This window comes from Acanthochromis polyacanthus, chromosome 22 (assembly GCF_021347895.1).
Source record: "Acanthochromis polyacanthus isolate Apoly-LR-REF ecotype Palm Island chromosome 22, KAUST_Apoly_ChrSc, whole genome shotgun sequence".
Classification (NCBI taxonomy): domain Eukaryota; kingdom Metazoa; phylum Chordata; class Actinopteri; family Pomacentridae; genus Acanthochromis; species Acanthochromis polyacanthus.
The window spans coordinates 4,994,487-5,017,638 of NC_067134.1; the positions used below are offsets into that span (position 1 = coordinate 4,994,487).

The 23,152-nt window shown below is 38.8% G+C and overlaps 2 protein-coding genes and 1 long non-coding RNA gene across 15 annotated transcripts in view; 2 read left to right on the forward strand and 1 right to left on the reverse strand.

Moving 5' to 3' along the window:
- The window catches only part of LOC127531991 (zinc finger protein OZF-like), a 95,351-nt gene extending 87,236 nt beyond the window's left edge, over nt 1-8,115 (forward strand). The window contains exons 4-5 of the mRNA XM_051942883.1: nt 6,309-6,798; nt 7,146-8,115. The gene's annotated coding sequence lies outside the window, so the exon portion shown is untranslated. The remainder of the gene's footprint in view (nt 1-6,308; nt 6,799-7,145) is intronic.
- The window catches only part of LOC110972485 (zinc finger protein OZF-like), a 657,596-nt gene that overhangs the window by 375,178 nt on the left and 259,266 nt on the right, over nt 1-23,152 (forward strand). For 6 of the 13 annotated variants that reach the window (XM_051942972.1, XM_051942973.1, XM_051942974.1 and 3 more), the window contains one exon: nt 1,527-1,628. The exons of 2 other annotated variants lie outside the window; for them this stretch is intronic. In XM_051942972.1, coding sequence (XP_051798932.1) covers nt 1,611-1,628 — 18 coding nt within the window. In that variant the 5' untranslated portion in view covers nt 1,527-1,610. 5 more of the 13 variants (XM_051942976.1, XM_051942975.1, XM_051942979.1 and 2 more) reach the window with 5 other exon arrangements.
- On the reverse strand, nt 16,406-20,822 carry LOC110972763 (uncharacterized). The gene is made up of 3 exons (XR_007939364.1): nt 20,657-20,822; nt 17,875-17,934; nt 16,406-16,441 (listed from the first exon to the last, which is right to left on the reverse strand). It is a non-coding gene; the product is annotated as an uncharacterized LOC110972763 (long non-coding RNA).

The window sequence follows — 23,152 nt, forward strand, 5'->3', positions numbered from 1 at the left end:
TGAAATTTAACTTCAAATTTGTTTTCTGATATCCGTTTTTATTGAAAAAAGAAAATCGGAAAACGGATTGGTTTTCCGTTTTCCGATTTTTATTTTGAAAATGAAAAACGGGAAACGGCCGTTATCCGTTTTTGGTGTTTTGACCCCAAATCGAAAATAGAATGACGGCGACGTACACGGACCCAAAGGTCTGTGCAGGAAACTGCAGGATTGCCTTCATCTCCAAAATCCAGGTTGCAGCCGGTAAGAGCAGAATTCTGGAGACTCTAAAAGACTGTTTAAGCTGCCGATGTGTGCCACTGCAGCATGTATTAGCATTTGCCACAGAGATCAGCCACAAGCGGCTTGCTGTCAACTTTGTCTGTTTAGCAATAATTGCCGTGTGTTTTGTAATTGTTAAGTTGAAAATAAGATTGCAGGCTAATTGGTGCTAATTAGAGGGTTCCAGCTAAGACCAGTGAATTCATCCTGTTTGTAATGGTGGGTTTTTACGATGCCCTTTATTTATTGGATCTGGAAAGGATTGCACTTTAAAAGCACTTTATACACTTTAAATAATTTTAAAACCATGAAGTAAAAAGTATAAAATGGTTACATTTGATAAAAATGCTAAGAGTAATTTGTTAAACTGATTCAAAATCAACTCTTTAAACTGCAGATAAATTCATGTGTGGTATAGTATTGGGTTGAATATTGCTCATGCCATGATTTGTCGCTTCAGTTTATGTGGTGTTGAGGTTGACAAACATGAATTGAGTGGAGCAGCATTTGCCAATGTGGTGAAAATGTCCATGAGGAATGGTTGTTACTATTTGCTGAATGCAGTAATGCAAACATTGTCCTTTTGTGTTCTGTTTAAAGGTTTTTCACCTTAATCTATCAACTAAACGTATGGACTTATGGAAGTTGCCACCTCTGTATCTCATGAATTTGTGACCACTGCAAAATAAAAGAGGGAAAAGAAAGAAAGCAACTGTCTGATGAGTGGAGTCCTGCTCAAACCCTGGGTAGATGAAACATCCTTTTTCAAGTGGGGAAACTGCACAAACTGTGAGAAAAATCATCAATGAGAATCACCTGTCATTGAAAGTGGGAGGACACTTGACACTATGGGAGAGTGCAAAGAAGAGAGAGTGAGAGCTGCCTTTAAACAGAACACTGAGCAGTAAAATACATTGACTAACGTACAGCATAAGCAGGGCAGCTCAAATTAAATTTCATTGTATATGAAAGTGTGCAATGACAAAGTCCTTCTCATTCTCAGTTTTCTACCAGCAGTCCTGTCTTGAATCACCTGCAGTAGCATCTTTATGTTCCCTTTATTCTCTTTTTCCATGTCTGTTTTCTGTCTATGTTCCTTATTAACAGTTTAAGTTCATTTGTATCAGTTTTAGGTGAAACTGAAAAGAGCTAAAAGTGAACTATTGAGTTGAAATGTGTCCTCTGTGTTGGCTGATGAACATATGGGACACTCTGACACTTGTGTATAGAGTGGTATCCTCATGAAGATGTGTTTGATGTGACAGGTGATTGGCAGGAGGAGGAGAGTCTGACGGCGGAGCAGAGGAATGTTGGCAGCCATTTAGTCTGAGCTCAACAACGGAGGAAACATGGATTCTTCACAAAAAGTGAGCAACATACCACTGTAACATTATTATCATTAATTTGTTCTTTAAAATGTCTAAAGTTGCTCCAGTTGGTGAGATGGGCCGACCAAAGCCAGGTGACGTTGGCTGGAGAGATGTAGCTCTGCAGAAGCAGCTGTACTGAGGATATAATGGTGGACTGGTAGGAAGCTGCTTGTTTTTTGTTTGAGGCTGAATCATCTGCTGATCATACTTTCTGAAAATGTCTTACATGGTGATGAAGATAAGTAACGGAAGAAAAGTCTTGTTTTTCAAGCAAGTTGTTCAGGAAGGTAAAGAGCAGCATTTTCTTTGGTAGAGAATAATACTTTTGAGCATTGTGAGTTTACCAGCCTTTTCCTTCTCAAGAAATTCAGACAGTTGAACCCAGAAGTTTACTTACACTGAATAAACAACACATAACCCTTTTTTAAATTTACACGATCTGACATTAAATCTGACAATGCTTCTCCTGTTTTATGTCAGTTAAGATGACCAAAATTATCTTTAAATGCCAGAGTAACGAAAGAGAGATTTTTTTATGACTTTCTTCAGTCAGAAGTTTGCATCCACTAAGATTGCTATGCCTTCAAGATGATGATGTCCTGGCTTTGAAAGCTTTTGATAGAATAAAATGTATTTTCAGGCACACCTCAAACACACTGCTTCCTTGTGTGATGACATTAAAAAAACTAAAAAAAATCAGCCAAGACATCAGGAAGACATTTGTGGGCCTCCACAGGTGTGGTTCATCCTTGGGTGCAATTTCCAGATTGCTGTGGTTTGACGTTTATCTGTCCAAACAATTACATGCACAGATCAACACCATGGGAATGTCAAGCCATCCTCCTGCTCAAGATGGAGATTGGTTAAAATTAGGATTGTTTTGGAGGGAAATGTGCTCATCAACCCCAGAACAAAAGCAAACGACCTTGTGAAGATGCTGGCTGAGGATGGCCTGAGTACACCATCCCAACTGTGAAGCATGGGGGTGGCAGCACCGTGTTGTGGGAGTGTTTTTGCTGCAGGAGGGACTGGTGCACTTCACAAAATCGATGGCATCAAGAGGATAGAACATTATGTGGAAATATTGAAACAACATCAGCCAGCAAATGAAAGTTTGGGCTCAAGTGGGTCTTCAAATGGACAAGGACAGCGCTGGTGCAAATCTGACACTGTCCTGGAGAAACTGTGCACTGCTGACTTAGAACTGCTTTGTTTCACTGTGCCCTCCATATCTGCCTCAGAAGTTTGTGAAACTTGTCTATATCCGTCCAAAGGCCAGTGAAATAAATGCCTGTGGGCTTATCCATCAGGTCATCCAGAGACCACTGCACACTAAAACACACACTGAGAGACTTCCATCAGTACATCACATATCCCACTAGATGAGACAAAATCTTTGATCTGTTACAACAATGTGAAAGGTGCTTCTCCTCTGGGTTCCTCTGACCACAACTGCATCCTCCTTATCCCTGTCTACCACTGTACTGAAGCAAGGCGAAGTGCAGAACATCAGAGTGAAAGTTTGTCACACTCTGCAGGGATCTCTGGAGGTTACTGACTGGGATGTGTTTAAGGAATCCTCAGCTGATATTGGTGAATCGACTGATGTTGTGAGCAGCTGGGTCACAGACTGTGAAACCAGTGTTATTCCTGAAAAAACTGTTAAACTACATCCGAACACTAAGCCATGGCTTTCTAAGAATCTTAAAGACCTACTGTACAGAAAGAAAACTGTCTTCAGAGAAGGAAATTCACTAAATCTGGAGATCAGGACCCACAAAAGACAATACAAAGACAAACTTGAGTCTCAGCTCAAAATGAACAACCTCAGTTCAGTCTGAGACGGCATGAATCTGATCACTGGGACTAATTAATGTGTCAATGGGATAGTTCAGCTCAGTGGTTATAATTCTGATTTAGAGCTGGCTCAAAGTCTAAACAGTTTTTATGTCAGGTTTGACTCCCATGATTTTAGAGCTAAACATGCTGAGACTAAAAACTGTCTCATGTCAGCCTTTCCACAGAATCCCTTTCTTGATGTGGGCAATGTAATCTGGTGTCTCAAACAGTGCAGACCAAAGAAAAGTCCTCTACCTGATTACATCGGTGTCCGTTTATTGAAAACTTTTTCTACGTCTGACTAAATGACCAAGATTGCTGCCGATGTCCCTGTCTATCTTATGTTTTGTTTAATTTTTCTTTAAATGGCTTTTATTTTGCTTGTAATTGTTTTACTGTGCTTTTTACATTTTTAAAACATTTCCTTTAATCGTTGCTATTCCTTTAACTGTTTTTTACTGTTTTGTTGTTTGATGGTGAACGCTTGTGTAACTGCTGCACAACAAATTGCCCGGGTCGTTGGGGTCAAATCCAGAATTCAGTGGCAGAATTACAGATCTTTTCTGGACTGGTATCAACATCTGATCCCCAAGGAGAAACTAGAAAGTGTTGGTGGTCTGAATTGACCCTGCTGCCATTAAGACCTAAATCTGAACATTGATGTTTTATGCTTTTCATATTGTACATTTCTCCAGTAATGTAACTTAACGGAAAATCTGGGGATCAAGAGATTCTGGTGGTACAATCCCATCAGTCCCAGCTCTGCTTTGCTTTTCACGGTGATCAATAGATTTTACTACCCAATATTCTAAAACTACCGTGCAGAAAGCTGAAAACTATCGGCCTGTGAAAATAGTTTTGTTGACATTGTGAGTATGCTGTTGACACATTTCTAGGTTTGTAATGGCAAAGCTGCTCGCATGTTTCCAGATTCTTGATCTTGTTTCAGCCTCATGTCCAACTACACAGAATTGAGACTTCAAGGTTCAATTTTTTCATGATTGCTCTTCCATCACTGCCTCTGTTTTTATCTTTGTCTTTTGCTGCAGAAATGTAAACACAGCAATGGAGTGAGATGTGGGACCTCTGAGGAGGATAAGGATGGTTTGGCAACAACAACAAAAAGAGATGAATCACTGAGTTGTGAGCAATGTGGCAAGACTTTTATCACAGCAACAAAGCTAAGAATTCACAAACGTATTCACACGGTGGACAAACCATTCAGCTCTGATCAGTGTGGAAAGGCTTTTACTACCAAGACTCTTTTAAAAAGACATCGACTCATTCACAGTGGAGTTAAACCATTCAGCTGTGATCAGTGTGGAAAGGCTTTTACTGGCAAGATTACTCTAGCAAAACATCAACTCTTTCACAGTGGAGTTAAGTCATTCAACTGTAATCAGTGTGGTAACGCTTTGACTCACAAGAGAAGGTTAATAAGTCATCAACTCATTCACAGTGGAGTTAAACCATTCAACTGTGATCAGTGTGTGAAAACCTTTACTTAACATGAACAGTTGTTGATCCATCAATGCCCCCATTCTGGTAGAAAGCGGTACCACTGTGACTTCTGTGAAAAAACTTTCAACTCCCTACAGAGCTTAAAATGTCACCAATGCATCCACACTGGACATGATGTGTACGTATGTGATCACTGTGGAGTACAAACGGTACTCAGTTAAAAGCTCATGAAGTGACCCACACTGGGGTTAAACCATACATTTGTGACCAGTGTGGGAAACGCTACTGCTACATTGGATACCTCAAAGTTCACCAACGTGTCTGGGGAGACACCATACAGATGTGATGAGTGTAAGAAGACTTTTACAACTTTGGGTTCCCTGAAACAACACCAGCAGATCCACACCAGAAAGAAAGCATTCAATCAGTGTCACAATGAGGTATGTAAAGACTGGTCTCAGTCACAGTGTACACACAATTATGTATTGGATCATTTTGGATATTGCTGCAAAATTATTTAAAACTGTTTTGAACAACTGTGGTCAGTTGAATTCTGTTAACACATTATCAGCTATCTTTCAGTCTAACCTGTATTGATTTTGACACAGAAATCTGGTCCAGGTTAATCTGGGGATGCAGGTTAGATTAGGAATTGTGACGTAATCAGACAACTGAATGTTAAATTCCAACAGGTAAAAGTGTCTTCAGATGTCAGTTGGGGTGCTCTCTATATCAGGCAAGGCGTCATTTCTTCAATGCTGCAGGAAACACTGACGTTCTCTGTGTTTGTGTGTTTGTTTTCCAAGCCGAACGGAACAGATGGACAAAACTCTGACTTGTCAGCACTCTGCCAATGGTGAACAGTGCTGCTTTGACCAGTCTGGATCAATGTCCAACCAACAAGGAACCCTACAACGACAGCAGCGTATGCACACTGGACACAGACTGAAACCCTGCCAAGAAGATGTCTCCATGCAGGGTTCAGTAAAAGTTCATGAAGGAGATTACTGGCCTTAGGATTCGTATCTATCTATCCATCTATCATCTATCAATCTTCCTTCCTTCTCAGGACAATGATGAAGAATATCTAATATTGAACAAGTAGATCAAATAATCTCTGATTATGTGTGAGTTGAAATATAAAAACATGAAGTGTTCTATGAAAAGTCCAATCTTTGAAAGCTGACATGTAGTTTAGAATCATTTCTTCGTAAATCTAGGTGTCTGGAGATAGTGGCATTTTTATAACGGCACATTTTCATGCTTTGATAGATACAGGGAGGGAAAAAAGTTTTCAGACACCCTGAAAATTTTTACACCATCTTAAATATTATCATGAAATATTTGTTGAAAAGTCTTTTTTTGTGTGTTTCTAAGGGTGTGGCTGCATCAGACAGACACAAATACAAATGATATTTTTTGTTTACAAGAAAAACTAACAAAACTAAATTCTGCCAAATTTCTCATTTTATGGAACCAGTCAATTTTCAGTTTTTAATGTCTTTTTCAGAATGTGTTTAGTTTTATGATTGTACTAAAATAAATTACTCTTGAAGACCTCAGTGATTCTTAATGCAGTATTTCACAAATGTATGGAATGTCCAAAAACTTTTTTCCACTGCTATATTTAACAGCAATCTGATCTGCTGATGTTAGCAAGACAAACAAGTGAAAGTTTCAGGCTTTTATCTAGAATTGTTCTTGATATATTCATCTTCAAACAGCCTCAAATTTCAATGTGAGAAAATAAAAACGAGTGAAACTGGTTCTACAGTCCACTGAAAAACCTCTAAGAAAGTATCTGACATACTGAGCTAATATTTCATAGATACCATTAGAAATATCCAAAGTTTATGATTTAAAAAAGGTAGTGTCTACAGATACACACCCGTACCCGTAGCCTGTGGGCTACGGATACGGCACTTTCCATTTGCCAGACAGATACGGACCCGTACGCGAGTCTCGCGAGTCAAGAAGCTGCTAACCACTGCAAACTGTTGAAAGGTAAGCAAAGGTTAAGGTTGGGGTTAGTGTTAGGGTCAGGTTTAGGGTCCGTACCTGTAGTACCGATGCTACGGGTCCGTACCGCTAGCATCTACCGGGAGTCACGTGACCAGATCTCACCAATCTGATTGGCAAATGGCAAGTGCCGTATCCGTAGTCCACAGGCTACGGGTACGGGTCCGTACCTCTAGCAACAACCTTTCAAAAAAGTTTTTTGGGAGATGGTCAATGATTTGAAACGGAGTTCCACTGTTGAAAAACCTCAGTCTCTGATTCCAGCATCAGTGCTCCATTGTTGCAGTTGTGACGTTGTCTTTCAGATGGTCCTAACACAGGCCACAACTGCTCTGAAAACAACACTCATGTTCTTGTTTGGAACAGTTTCTCAGTAGAAATTACGCAGCAATGTCCAAGTTCTCAGCGGCTCCAGTGAGGACGACTCTTAATGTGAGGAAAAGCATCCTTTGACTTCTTCCTGGAGGTTTTTCTTGTCAGAAATTGTCTTCCAGTGAGGGACTTCTGACTCTCTGTTCACTTTTCGTGCCCTCTAATATTGTTAAAACACAAGAATCAATGTTTTGGTTCAAATCACATTGTATTTGCATGTAGCTCTGTGTTTTCTGCTCCAGGAATTGGGTGATGTGTGTGACCCAGCACCCACAGCTGGTTGGGTGTCATGTGGCTCTGCGTTCTGATTGGATGATTGTCCAACCACTGCCACAAGTATGAAGGTCATCCTGCAGGCGTGGCAGGAACATGTAGTGGAAACACAATAGGTGTGTTCATCTGGCCATGCTGAGGAATCCCTCTGCTTCAAGCTAGTGGAGAACGTCATAGTAGGTGCTGGTTACTGCCCCCTACAGGTCTCTACACAGTCCTTAATCCTGGAGAATTAGAAAATGACTAAAAATATATTTTAACCCTTTAACCTGCGGTCAATTTTCCCCTGAAATTTCTACTGAAGATGTACAGAAAGTAAATTGAATGCTGTTCTTGAACTGTTTGGAGTACAGGCATGGCTGGGGTCTCCTTTGAAAGCTGACAACCTGCATTGTCACCCAGTGCAGTCAGAATTACTCTAGGTGCTACTGGCACAGAGTTATTTATGTTGGAACACACTGAATTAGGAGGAATTTTATTCACGCCTAAATTTTTTCCCTAATAAAACACCTGAAAATTAGTGTGGCAGCACTGTGAGAGCTTGAAACACAACAAGGCAACAGCCTTGGGTCTTACATAGTTCAGGACAAAATTTCAGAGCAAAACTACAAGAAATGAGTGTTTCACACGTTTTTGTACTAATATGCCCAATTATGTCAATTTTGGGCACCCTATGTACACCCTGTGAAAAAATGGTATATGGTCGTTTATTAGCCCTTTTTCACACTATTTTCACTCCAAAAACTCATAAAGAATTAAAAAAAATCACTTCAGATAAGCTTCAGTGTGGATCTTGATCTGAATCAGAGGCTCAGACGGAGACAGAGAAAAGCAGCCGCAGCAGGAGAGCCGGAGGTGTGAAAAGTCACACTGGGCCACTAAAACCCGCCTCTCGGCTATTCAGCAAGCTCATTGGCTACATGCCCTGTCAGTCAAACGTTTCCTCCGGCGTCATTTTGCTCAGAATTTAGTGAAGAGATGAGAGTCACCAGATCCATCGGTCTTGGCAACGGCTGGCTGTTCCGGCTTCGGAGGCAGCGATGAGTCACTTGATTGGTTGAAATGCGGCTGGGATCGAAAGCAGAGGGTTCAGTCGCCATTTTCTGACCAAGATCGTGAGGATAACAGAAAGCTTCATAAAATTATGGATAAAAATGCAGTGAATTATGGAACGCGCAGCGCCACCATGCGCCACGTGGACGCGCACGGAGCCGAGCTATTTGTGGATTATTTACTTATTTCTAGACATGTTTTGGACAAAATATGATACTTGCTCGTATTGTCTGGATGACAACTCTTGGATTATGGCCGGTTTTTGTGGATTATTTTCATCGTTGACCGGTAAAAGACCATCGAAACGTAAGTTATGCCCTTTATGTGTCCCTTTAAACTTTTGTTGTTTGTTTTAGAAATGTGTTTATATTACCTGCTGTGGTAATCACATCTGAAAGTGGTTTATACCGGCGGATTCATGAGACTCTAAGCTTTCCATGGATGTATAGTGTTTCTATCGTCGCGTTTGAAGCTAAAAATGATTTTGCCGTTAAACTTCAGCCGGCCATTTTCGGCCCGAATACGGGCCCGTGAAGCTTAAGGGGTTTTAACTTAATATAATAAAAAATTAACTGAGACTCAACTTCTCACACAACTAATTAACCCTGTCCTGTGGGTCAAAATTGACTCGTTTTAAAGTTTGAAAATGTGGGAAAAAATATATATTTTCACAGTGAAACTTCTGATGTCCACGTTTTCAACATTTTTGGGAAATCTTTGAACATTTTTAGGTGGAAATAAAAAGTAAAAAATATTTCTAAAGAACATTCACAAAAAAATCCAGTGAATTTCACTGGATTTTGGTTGATTTTTATGTGAATGTTCTTAAAGAAATTTTTAGAAATTTTACTGAAATGTATGTAATCACTTTAGATATTTTTAGGATTTTTTGAAGATTTTTACTCATTTTTTGGAAAATATTTACAACCATTTTCTTGTCAAATTTGGGGGATTTTTTGAAAAGAAAACTTTTAAGAAATTACTGGAATTTTCTTCCTGAAGGTTTTGCAAATTTTTAGAATTTGAGGATTTTTTTGGAGAATTTTTTGATTATTTTTTTAGACAAGGAAACAATGTTTTTTGGTGCCTGTAAATGAGGACAACAGGAGGGTTAAAATATTAAAAGGCAACATTATTAAGGTTTCTTTTATGAAACGTTTTTCATCAACAAGTACACAAAATAGATTAAAAATATAATCGATCAGTTTACATCTTTTGGTCCATTTTTAAACATGTTGCATCTTTTCATGTTTTTTTTGTGGTAATTTTGTTTATTTTGCATCAAGTTTTGGTCATTTATGTGTCTAATTCAGGTAATGTTACATCTCTTTATGTTGTTTTTTTTTTGTACCATTTTGGTCATTTTATGATTCATTTCATGTGTCTGTAAGGTTGTTTTTGTTTAAAATTGTTCATGTTGCTCATATTAGTCATTTCATGTCAGTTTGTCCATTCTGGGACTCACTGGCCATTTCTGTCTCATTTTCCATCTTTTTTGGTCGGTTTTGCTCATTTTATCTCTCATTTTTGTGCCTGGTTTTGGTCATTTTTGTCTTTCTTTTTTGTCATTTTTGCTTAATTTTAGTCCCATTTTGGCCACTTTTGGTCTTTTTTTATGTCCATTTTGTAATTTTATGGTATTTTTCTGTCTTGGTCGGATGTTTTATGTTCCGTTTTGGTCATTTTGTGTCCCATTTTAACTGTCCCATAACATTGTTGGACCATTCAGTAGACTCTGTTTGGGTCTTTTTCTCACCACTGAAACATTTTGTCCATTTTTGTCTCATTTTGGTCATTTTATAGATTAGATTGGATTCAACTTTACTGTCATTGCACAGAGAACAAGTACTAAGACAGTAAATGCATTTTTTAAAAGTCCATTGTGATGTCAGGGAGAAGAACTAACAACTGTTACCACATTCCATATTCTGAAGAAAAACATGGAAACACTTGAGAAAGTCAGTTTAACACACAAACCTTGGAGATATTGGAGAGTTGTGGTGAAGATTTCAAGTTTGAAACTTGTAAAGACAATCTGAGCAAAGACTGACAGAAAAATGAAGCCTCCTCAGCCAGATAGGAAACATTCAGGTAAGACAGAAGTCCAGACAACGAGCTGCAACTCAGCTCCAGATATCAAACTACACACTGACATGTTAGACCGAAGTTTTCACAACACTGACAAGCTAACATTTGCTCATTTTGTGCCTTATTTTGATCAATTGGCATCCTTAGGGTTGTTAGTGGAAAATGTTATTTTTCATCTCTTTTTGTTGTTTTTGTTCCATTTTAGTGACTTAAAGGCTGTTTTTGTTGAATTTGCTCATTTTGTGTCTCTTTGAGGCTCATTTTCATCATTTTGTCTCTAACCTTGGTCACTTTTTGTCTTTAGGATTGTTTTTACTCCTCATTATTTCTGCTTTTAAAGTTTTTTTGTTCCATTGTGGAAATTTTGTGTCTCATTTAGATAATTTTTTGTATCATTTTGGACATTTTGCATCTGTTTAAGGTTTTTTTGTTTCATTTTATGTTTCATTTTGTGCATTTCAGTATGTTTTGAGGGAAAAGGTGTCATCAATCAGACTGTAAATGATATATGAACAAACCCTTCTGTAAAAACTTTCAGAATGTTGAATAGAATAAATGTGGACTGACTAGGTAATCTTACAGAACCTTTACTGTTGTGATGTACGCATTAACCTGACTTTATACACTCCGAGAAAAAATATACATCTAACCATTGTGATAGGGATAAATAGAAGTTCCAATCTGTGTATTTTAATTGCAGGATAATGCTTTATTAAAATATATCTCAGCAGGGAAATAGCAATAGCCATTAAATCATCAGATAATTAATCAATAGTTAGTTAATTTTTCAGCGGCTCGTCATGATTCCTAACTGCTTCGATGCTTTCATAGATGAAGAGTAATAATCACCCACATTATGTAATTTGGAGGGGGAGAGCAGACGGTGTGGCCACATCCGGCTGATCACCTGAAGAAGGACGAGCCTTGGAGCCTCCAGGGGGAAGCAGAGAGAGTTCAGTCCAGATTTAGATCTGCTTGTGTCCTTTTTTGTTGTTTGGGCCAATAAAAACTTTGTTATAATCCTCTCTGGTGTCATTCCTTTGGAAATGATGGAGTTCAGTAATGTTCCTTCAGTCAGTGTTATTTTTAGAATCCTCAAACAGCGCAGTAAGAGCAGTCCTTCAGTCCATAATCCCAGTAGAACAGATATTCCTTTGCAGATCATGTTGAATCACCCGTCCAAAGTTATGTGGTAAAATCCCTCATGTTCAGAACTGTTGTCTGGTTTGCATCAAGTGACTACCCCACAACAACTCCCAACAAATATACTCCAACAGGTGCATTTTATAACATCACTGCTTCTCTTCAGAATTTGCATATACGGTGACATCATATTCAATTTACATACGTGATGACAGCACACTTTAATTTACATACACGATGACAGCATACATCCTCCCCCCTCCAATTCAATTCAATTCAATTTTATTTATATAGCGTCAATTACGGTCAAATCGTCTCAAGACGCTTTACAGAACCCATATGCCTGACCCCCAGAGCAAGCCCAAAGGCGACAGTGGCAAGGAAAAACACCCTTTTAACAGGGAAGAAACCTCGAGCAGAACCCGGCTCTATATAGGGGGGACCCATCTGCCTGCTGGCCGGGCGGGTTGAGAAGGACAGAAGAGGGCAAGGGGGAGGGATGGGAGAAGAGGGAGGGGTGGGAAAGCAAGGAAAACACAACACACATTTGGATACATGCATGACAGGATATGTGACACAGACAAAGTATAAGCTAACATTGAAAACTGACTCATAGTTTACTCTTATGAGGTACGGCTCTGACATTAAACATACTCCATTTATAGCTAGCAGTAAAATTCAAACAGTATGTAAGTTAGCATAACAGTATAGTGAAGGCGATGCAGAGTTGACTGGTGGAAAAAGGGAGTTGGAAGCAGAGGGCTGGAGGAAGGTCAGCAGCAGCATCCCACAGTGGACATGGTGGAGACTGGACCAGCTGGTGGAACATCGACCGCAAATCTGAAGCATCCAGCTCTGGGACCAGGGACACTCGGAGAAATAGCACAGGGGGAAACAGAGTGAATGTACTGCAATAACGGTATACATATTAAATGTAAAGGTAGATAGAGAAGGGCTCAGTGCGTCACACACTTGTGCACTTCCCCCATCCACCGACTTCATGGCCCCCGCGTGGTCCGGATGAACCAAAACCACCTGTTTAGCCTGTTTAGCCCTTTCATTCAGTCTATTCATGTATTTGGTTCATCTGCAGCCCAGCACAGGCTTCCGGTTGAGAAACAGGAGAAGCTGATGTCAGCGTCTAACTCTCACTAACACCCACACTGTACATTTCTGTATAATGCACACAGACTTACAAGAAATCCCCCCAAAATCTCTACAGAGCTAATGAACCTTTACTGTGAGCATTTAATTCAAGTTTATCTTAGTTCCAGACACCTTGCTCCATTACCAAGTTAGTAATCTCTTGGTTTCACAGGGTGATCAAACTCTTCTGTAAACATCTTCATTTCATAGTGATCAAAACCTTAAAAGCATTCCCATTTTCATAGTAATAAAAACCTGAACCACATTAATCTCCTCTGGTAACCAAAGCCCTCACTGCTCACAGTGAGATGCTGCCCCCATGTGGTTACTTCAAAACACAATCAAACAATCCTCTTTATTGCAATGAGACTCTCCTGTGACTCAGTTGCTGCTAAACCAGGATTATAAAAGACAAGTATTTAAAATAATCACCTCATCACTTTACAGTGAGGCACTCTTCAGATTTTTACACAGAATTTAAAGAATATAAAAAACAGGCATTTGGGTAGTTCACACACATTCATCAGGTTATAGCATTATTTGATTATAAATCACAGGTTATAATATCATACTGTGTTTCCTTATTTTGCTCACTCTGCCAGAGCCCCATTCTTATGGCTGATCTCATACCTGTATGATTCTTGACAGACTTTAAATGTATTTTTTTATAATCCTGTTAAATGTTGAGTAGAATAAAGCAGATGAAAAATAAACAGATGATATAATGTATGTTTGTAATGAAGAACTCAGAGTCAGGATTTTTAGTTCTTATTTCATCACTAGAACAGGACTTAAAGACTCAAATCAGGATCAAGTGTGGCTGCACAAAAAGCTGATTTTCACTGGACAATAATGTGTGAAAGTCTGTCAGCAGTTTGGAGATTCACTGCTTCCTCTCTCATTTCACACTTTGTGCAGCTCAAATGCTTTTAGTTCAAGTGAGCGTCAGAGGAACACCACATCCTGATTTTCACTCTCAACATTTGACTGGAAAAAGACGCAAACACCACATTTGGCTCCTGGAATAATCACAACTTCCATCTTTGAAGAGGAACAAGTTTACAAGGAATCATTTAGAAGGATTTGACAAAGAAACACATTTAATCCATGAATGTGAAAACATGTTTGTGAGGGACAGTCATAGAGAGACTCAACTATCTGTTCAACACGGTTTCTCTACCAGGAGGAGACTCTGGAGACTCAAGTCAGTACACAAACACTGAGGAACCAGAATCCAGGATAGAGAGTTTGAGTGAATGTGGTGTTGAAGGTGTGGAGGTGGATCAGAGAGTCAGAGGAGACTGTGGAAGGACAGAGTTCCAGCAGGAACTACATAAACTGAAACTCTGTGAGAGACTGAGGAAGACCGGATGGATGTTTGACTGTGGTTGTGCCAGACAGAGCAAGCATCACTATGAGCAACCCTGTCTCCACAAAATTACGTTCTCAGACAACTACAATGCATTTTCAATCACGTTGCAACAGAAACGTAATTGGTCCGGCGTTACGTTGATCTGTAACGTATTCAAAATGCGTTTGTTGCTTGTTAAATGGATGCTGCAGTCACATGTTTGTGGATACAGCGCGGTGCTGTCATGTCTTCTGTCAAGTACCACAAGAAAAGACGGGAAAATAAATCCTCCCTTCGCAATTTCATCGGGACGAAGTCCTCACTGTGTTTTAATAATAATTCTCCTGCGCGATGTTTTATTCTGACAGTGACATGGATCTGTTTCCTTCCCTGGGGTGGTTCTGCTAGTGTTTTTTACTTGACTAAATATACTGAATAATAAGTTTGACATGAAACGAGAAAACTGGAATGAGTGTTGATTCAGTCTCCCTTGTAAGTTTTCCCCTAGCTGTCATGTCATTCATACTTTAACACTGCCATGGGCCAGATCGGCCTTTTGGAATAGCCTCGTGGAGACTTCATTCCAGCTACACGGCAGTGGTTTAGATTTCTGATTTTCTTTGTATGTTGCTTACCGGAACGCTTTCATTTAGGACCGGAAGTGCGCGCTTCACTCCGCTTTCGTCGGTCTGTAACCAATCAGAGCGTGGCTAAATATTAAAGCTGTGCTGCAGTGACCAGACAGAACAGCGACACCAAGTGTGTCTGCATTGAAATTACATGTTCCTTCTTGAAAACCAGGGCAGAAATTGCCTGGAAAATCCAAACTGACTTTATCTATGTATTAATATAAATACAAATAAAGGCAGTCTGGCCAATGCCAGACTGCCTTTATTTGTATTTGTTAGCCCCTCCTTTTTGAAATTGTCTCCTATCATCACAATTGATGATAGGAGACAATTTCAAAAAGGAGGGGCTAACGAATGCAGCTTGAACAAGAAAGAACCAATCAGCGTAACACGGATGTGACGCTCAAACAAATCGACCTTGAAGTCCATGTAGTCCAAACAACAATAGCATGCAGCAGAGAAAGCATCGCGGTGAATGATTACTGCCGTTTTTGTCACAAAAATCTGCAAATACATGAGGTACTCTCAAGTACAACACTTATTTTTGAAAAGGCTATGCAACAAAAGACTCCTTCCGAACGATTAGTGGTGTTAGAAATAACTTTAAATCAGAGCCAAACCAAGTCGGTGCGTATGTGTAAAAGTTGCTTAAATTTACTCACGTTTGGAACGGGATTTTCCTCTGTACAAACAATGGCAAGAAGCCGAAAGTAACGAGCCATTCACTGCCTCCTCATCGTTGGAAACGTCAAGTGAAAAGAGGCAACGACTAACGCCATCCAAAATGCCAAGAGACCACAAAAAGATTCGCTTTGCCCCCCCCTCCTCCTCCGGCATCATCTTGTGTTTTATGGGTAATCCAGGCGCTGAAGATGACGCAGCATTAACTCCCGCGCTATGATTAGTCATACCAAACTTTCCCGGGAGGGAAACGTGATTCAATTCGCCCAATGCCAAACTGATTCTCCTGTATCTCCTAACATGGAGATACGAGATTACATGGAGATTAAGTTTGGATTTTCCAAGCTAGGGCAGAAAGGTTCACTGTGCCACATTTATTCAACCTTTTCAAAACGCTTTTTGTAATACGTTTTAGATGCAGTTTGCAGAGGTTTCTGCAGATGTGCAGTGAATTCTCCTTGTCAATACATTGACTATATACTCCAAAACATCACATAAACAGTCTTCTGGTACAGAAACCTTCTTCATTCTGAAGGAATTATTTGGTAAATGTTTTATACTTTATCAGCAGCAATACTTTCTTTCAACACAAAATCAATAATAAAGAACATAAAAACAGGATTTTGAACAGTGTGCTTTATTGCAAAATAACAAAATTCATGAACAGCAGGTTTCAGGGGTGGTCGTCATTGTGAACAAGGTCTTCCTCCTCCTCTTCATCCTCCTCCAGGGCAGTGTGATCCATCAAGACTTTCCTGTATATAAAAGCATTAAATATTATCATGGTTTGTATCCATGTTTTCAGTCCTTTTATGTGCTGGCAGCAACAGAATGTTTGACAATAGGCAAATCTGTATTATAGAATTTCCAACAATAATAAGGAATGCCGAAGTAAATATTATAGTAACTACATTAATGCAATAAATAAAAATGATCTTTCATCTTGTGTACAGTCAAGCATTGGATACACACACACACATTTAAATTGGTTGGAAGAAGCGTCTCCTATTAACCGAAGCATTTACTGACGACTCTCCACAAGCAAAACAGATTCTCAGCTGAGGATCTTTATCTGATGTTGTACGTGTAAACCTGAGGAGCGTTATGTCACTAAAGCCACTGAACAAAACCGTGAAGATACAGTTTCTCATACTGTTCTCATTGTGTTATAGAAACCCAACATGTATTTAGTTGGTGATGCAGAAATCACAAATATATTTTTTGATGTTTGGTCCTGATTTGATGCCAAAAATCTACTGGTATATATTACCAAGAATATTTAATCAGTGACATTAATTTCACCTTGATTTGACCGATAATTAAAGTGATTGCTCAGAAATGTTCATCATGTCTTCTAGTAATTATAGTAGTTTAAAGCTCTTTTATTCAGACATAAAATGAACAGACAGATCTTGATTACCTTGACAGTTTCAGTGAAAACATTCAAGATCTGTCTATTCATTTTATATGTGAACAAAAAAAACAAACAAACAAAAAAAACACAACAACTGAACAACAGTGACTTCCTGCATTATCAGACCACCCCTGACCAAAGTGCACTTCTTCAATATAATGTCTCAATACATGAAGTTTAACAGCTGTAATGTGCAGCAGCCAGTTAAAAAAGGCGTCTGCATTGATCGGTAAAATAAGTTCTTCACGCATGTTTAACAGCTTTCTACCAGCATTCCTGTCTTGCATCATTTGCAGTAGCTGCTTTCCACCATCATCATTTTTCATATTCCTTGTAGCTATCAACTAGAACAACCAGCTGATTGAAGCAGCTGGTCCATGAGACGTCCATTTGGTGTTAACACCCCCCCTTTTTGTGACTCACAGGATCTGAAGTAGAAACTCTGAGTTAAAGAAACCTGACAACCACCATTAACTCTGACTGAGGCTTTAGTTTTTGTCGAGCCGGTGTACACAAAGTAAGCCTGCTTATACTGAACTTGCTTCATAGCAGCCCTCAGAGCAACAAAGTTAGATTTTTGGTGCCACGAAAATGTGAGCCACATTTCTAGATATTAGCCATTAAATATTGTCAGCACAAACTGTAGAGTGACTAGGTTTGTCCTAGAACTAATCCTCTGTCACAGAATCCTGTAACATGACACAATGCTGACACTTCTTATTGCTGGGGGGCTTATTATTGAATAAAATCATCTACAAGGCTATACGTATGTACCTCAGTTGCTGAACTCTGAAAGCAAGACAGGGGCTCCCAGAATTCTTCCATTTAATTCTGCTGTTTTAAATTAGATGAAACTAAGATACTATTAAAAAACAAAGCAATATACTATTCATACTTACATGTAATTGTGTAATTATGTACAGGGCTTAAAGTGAGAAAAAATCCTGAGCCTGAACTTCTAAGATCCAATTTATAGTGTCAATAAACGTATTTAAATGTGTTTTAAAACTCACTAAAACACAATATACATGAGATTCTATTAATTCAGAGCAAATATGAGGTCATCTGGTGGAAATAATGTCCATTATGATCCCACTATTTTATTGTTGCTCAAATGTAAAACCTTACTTGGCCAAAACTTAAGACATTTTAGAAAGTGCCCCAAGTCCGATTTTTTTTGTGTTGATGTTTCAATACCACATCACTATAATTGCAAAGATTTATTTTAGTGTAAAGGGGAAAAAATCATGAAAATCAAGTACATATATTATTAATAACTTTTAATAATTTTTATCTCTCCAGTAGATTTAACAAGAACTCAAAACAACACCAACCACAACCAAACTGCTACAAAACTATGCTGCTTTCCTTCATAAGGCACAATTTTTAGTGACAACATTATCTCAAGTGTCAGTCTCAAGAGAATATTAAGTGGTTGGAGAATACTGTTTGAAAAAGTCATTTCTTTTTTTCTTTTTTGCTTTGTTTGTGAATTTTCTGAACATTTTCTTTTTAACATGTTGTTCAAAATGTTTGTTGAAATAAACTGCAAAACACAGACAACAGAATCAACTTGTTTAATATTCTCTGGAACACTACAAGAGAATAAATTGTCATATGTCACTTGCTATACCAACTTTGTATTTAAGCAGGTAATAAAAGTACTAGTATTAACTCTGACATGCAATTTTAGTTATTGCCTCACAATATAAGATACCTCTGAATAAGTTGATCATGATGCTGACTCTCTCAAACTCTGTAACTAGCAAAGAAATTCGGGCCTTCCTGATCTGGTTTATCTGGGTCCTGGCGGCAATGGACTGCTCATGCTGAAGAACTTCTACTCTGGCCTTTTCCTCTGGAGTCAGCCCATTTCTCACACAGATGTGATTAAGAAGCCCTCTGTAGCACATAACCACACATACACATGTTAGTAACTGCTCGTTTGATACACCTCAATAATCTGTGTGATTAGTTTAAATCATTTGATTTTCAATTTGAACTGACACACATTTTGTTCGTTTTTGGTAAGGGAAAAAATGTATTCACTGTATAATTTGTTCAGTCGGCTTTCAATTTAAATGTTTCTATTTTTATCTATATTTTGGGAAGAAAAAACGCTGAAAAGCAGGCTAAGAACATTCTTATTTAACTATCTATCCATTATTCATTTCACACAACCCATACGTTCGTTCTGTTCTTACTAACAATATTTGCTTAAGATTGGAGAGTTTTTGTTTGTGGCTAGACATCATTCGGATGCATAAGGTCACAAAATCTGCTGAGAGCTATTTAACTCATTACAAACATCCTATATGTCCTCAAATAAAAAAGGTTAATATCACCTAAGCTACATTCAGTTTGTGCATATTTAACTAAACAGATGTTCTGAGGAGAATAATGGGACAAATCCGTATGGCTTGATCTTTGATTTTTTTGTCCCTTTCAAAATAAAATCCAGCAAACTAAAAAGCTGTTTCCTTTTTTTCCTTTTGCCGTTGTAAAACACATAGAAAATGTTTAAAGATTAAGAAATCAAACAAAATCAACAACTTCTGTTTTGTTACTTTTTTAATTCAGTACCTAAGCCCGTTTGTTTTTATTTTGTGGCGAAACCATGGGGACTGTGGGACGTGCACGCGCATCGCCACTGACGCACTTACGCCAATGGGGCGAGTCAACACACCGCGGCTCAGGGATCGCTTCAGCGGCTGCTCTCTTTGTAAATCAGCAGAGACACATCCTCTCTCCTCTGTCACACAAAGTCTGAGCAAACTTTAGTATCTGCATCTTTGGGAGTTGATGGGAATCAGAAAGAAAGAGGGGAACCCACATATGGGTCAGTCTAAGCTGTGATGCTCCCACACACAATGAGGGGAGCAGAGGGTTTTTAAACAGAAGGGGAACGGCAGGTGAATGGCGTTGGCTGATTACTCCTCAGCTGAGTCTTATGCCGCAATTAGCTGTCCTCCAGCGGGCGATCAGCTGGGAGAGAGAGAGGGAGACAGGGACAAAAAACCCGGGCAAAAGCCAGAACGGCATCCTGACTGTAGCAAAAACAAAACCAGCCAGGAGCCGGGACGGCATCCTGCCAGAGGATGTCTTACATAACACTATGTAATCTAGAATCTGCCTGTGCAACACCCTGCATTTGTTGTGGACTGCCAGTGCTGACTATTTACCAAATCTTTCCTCACTGCAACATTATTTGACATTTGACATTTACCATGTTGTGCACGGACGCCACTGAAGAAGCACCTGTAACACAACACATTGTTGTTGTTGGCCTTGTTAATGTATATCTTTTTAAAATATTATCACGCATACTGTACACAAACACTGTATGCATGAAGATGAATAAAATTACTATACATGTAAAACAGCATCATTCATTGAAGTGTAAACAATAACAGTCTGGTGAAATAAAAGAATATTAGCATTAGATTTTTTTTGTTAAATGGCCAAATTCTGGTACCCACACAAAGTAGTATTCATTTCCTTTTGTTAACTGCCTATATTTACTAACTCTACAATATCAGCCAGTCAGTCAATTTACCATGTCTAAGGGAAATATTAACATCAGATCCAATGTGGGATAGTACTCCTTGTGCTGCAGAGTGACCACCTGACCCATATGATAGGCTTCTAGAACAATTGCAAATTAAAGTAGAAAGACTAAGTCCTTACACTGTTGGAAGAATTTTGTTCAAATCTAACACAAATAACTCTGCACTTTAAATACTATAAACTGGCTAATTAGAAAATAAAAAGCTGTTTGCTGAAACTTACTTTGTCTTCTGTCCTTCTAATAATCTTTGAAAAAGGAAAGCTCCCTGTATTGGATCTCTCGGTGCACTCATCACATTGTTCTCCTAAATAGATCAAAATTAGAGCAGTTGAGAGGTACTGTTGTGAGTCAATGTCAACACTCATTTGTTCATGTTGACCATTGTTTTGATGTCATTTAACAGAGGGGACTAGAGCAACACTGTAACAGGCTTGATTTTCTTTTTATGCACGGCCTTATAGTAGTACATGACCAAACCCTCACTGAATTATTCAGACACCTTAACAGCAATGTAATGTGGCATGGAAACTCAATAGAATCTAACTGTACAATACATCCAAATGGAAACAAATGACAAATGACACTGCAACAATATCTCAGTATTGAAATAATACAAACATTGCTCTAAAAGATAACTTTCACTGACTCAGCAAATAGTCAGACATAATTGGACTGACATTAAAACATGTACTACATACCTGTAATTTGACCTTTTCTTTTACCACCTCTGTTTGGGCTCTTGCTCCCAGCCTCGCTTCCTTGAACTATGTTCACATGTCCCACAATGTAACTTGCAGGCTCTTTTCCAGCAGCTACACTTGAAGCTTTTTTAGAGTTTTTAGAGAAAGTATCAAAATATATATTATTAATTGAACTCTAATTTCAAATCAAAAATATCTGTGTAGATTTGAGAAATCTTGTATGTTATGAACCCCAGCAGAAAATGAACTGCCTTTCTGTAGCAGAGCTCCAGTCAACATAGTCTTGACAAGTAATTCTTGTGTTCAAAACCCAAGTACTTCAGTTAGTAAATACAATGTAAGGCTTGATTAAAGATAATACTACACTTGTTTTTTATGAATCAGTACATGCCCTGTTCAGTTTCACTCAGAAATGTCCAGTCTGTCTTCTTTCACCCTTTCCACATCATAGCATAAAGACTCTGCATGACATCAGAGTCACAGGAGTAAATTTTACTTGACCAGTCATCTTCTATGAGAGCATTAGAAATTAAAATGCTTCCATTTTGAAATCAGCATGTCAGTTGGAACATCACAAAGCAACATCATGCTGTGTAAAAATGTTTTTTCCCACCTATAGCACTTGGTTAAGTGTATTAATATTCAAATTATAGTCACTACTCTGGACAAATTTTGAACGATATTTTTTCAATACATATCCTCATTCTGTGATTGTGCCATTTGTCCTCTAGTGGACAAATGGCACAAAAAGATACAAAAAATGACCTGAATTAGATAAAAACATGACCAAAATTAGCCTCAAAATGACCAGATTGATCCAGAAATCTTTACTTCATCACGGTCCAGATTTATTCTATTCAACATTCTGAAGGTTTTACACAGAGGTTTGTTCATAGATCATTTACAGTCTGATTGATACATTTTTTTCTAAAAACATACTGAAATGCACAAAATGATCCAATAAGATGCAACACGACCAAAATTGAACAAAAAAAACCTTAAAGTGATGGAAAAAATGACTAAAATGAGAGATAAAATGAGCAATTCAGAGCAAAAATGAGATGAAAACTGAAACAGAAATGGCCACTGAGTCACAGAATGATGAAATAGACGTGAACTAACCAAAAGAACTAACAAGATGAACAATTTTAAACAAAAACAAACTTTGCGCGTTCCCGCGGAGGGTCCTCCATTTTAAGGGCCGTCCCAAACCGCGTAGTGCGGAGGGGGAGTGGACTGTTCAGCCCTTAAATAGCGAGTCTGCATCGATGCACACTCCGGACAACTTTTTCAGGAAGTGCAACGTCGAAATGGAGGAGGAAGCAACATATCGATGTAAGTTCCACATGCGTCCTTTATTTCTCCCACGCCTTTTTCACACTGACAGAACATCCCAAAAAGAGTGGTGTAAAAAGATAAATCAAAAGAAACAAATCTTCTTCTCTGCTGACGTTTGATTTAATTGTGCACCCCCTGACACCTTAAAATTTGAACACAACTGACATAATTCATTCATTCATTCATTTGTTGGATTTGAAATGCCAGATAATAGGATTGGAAAACATGTGAGTGAAAAAAAAGTGGGACGCTTTTGTCTTCTGGAAGCAGCAGCGATCCTTGTTAGTTGCAACCTGTGCCACAGCGCTACAGCCATGCACAGTAGGCGTCTTTGTGTTACCATGGCGATGACGTCTTCCGTTTTCCGGTGAGGCGACAGGGCGTCCCATTCCTGATGATCGTATTTATACCCTCCCCCCTTCAATTAAAGTGCCCTCCACAGCTG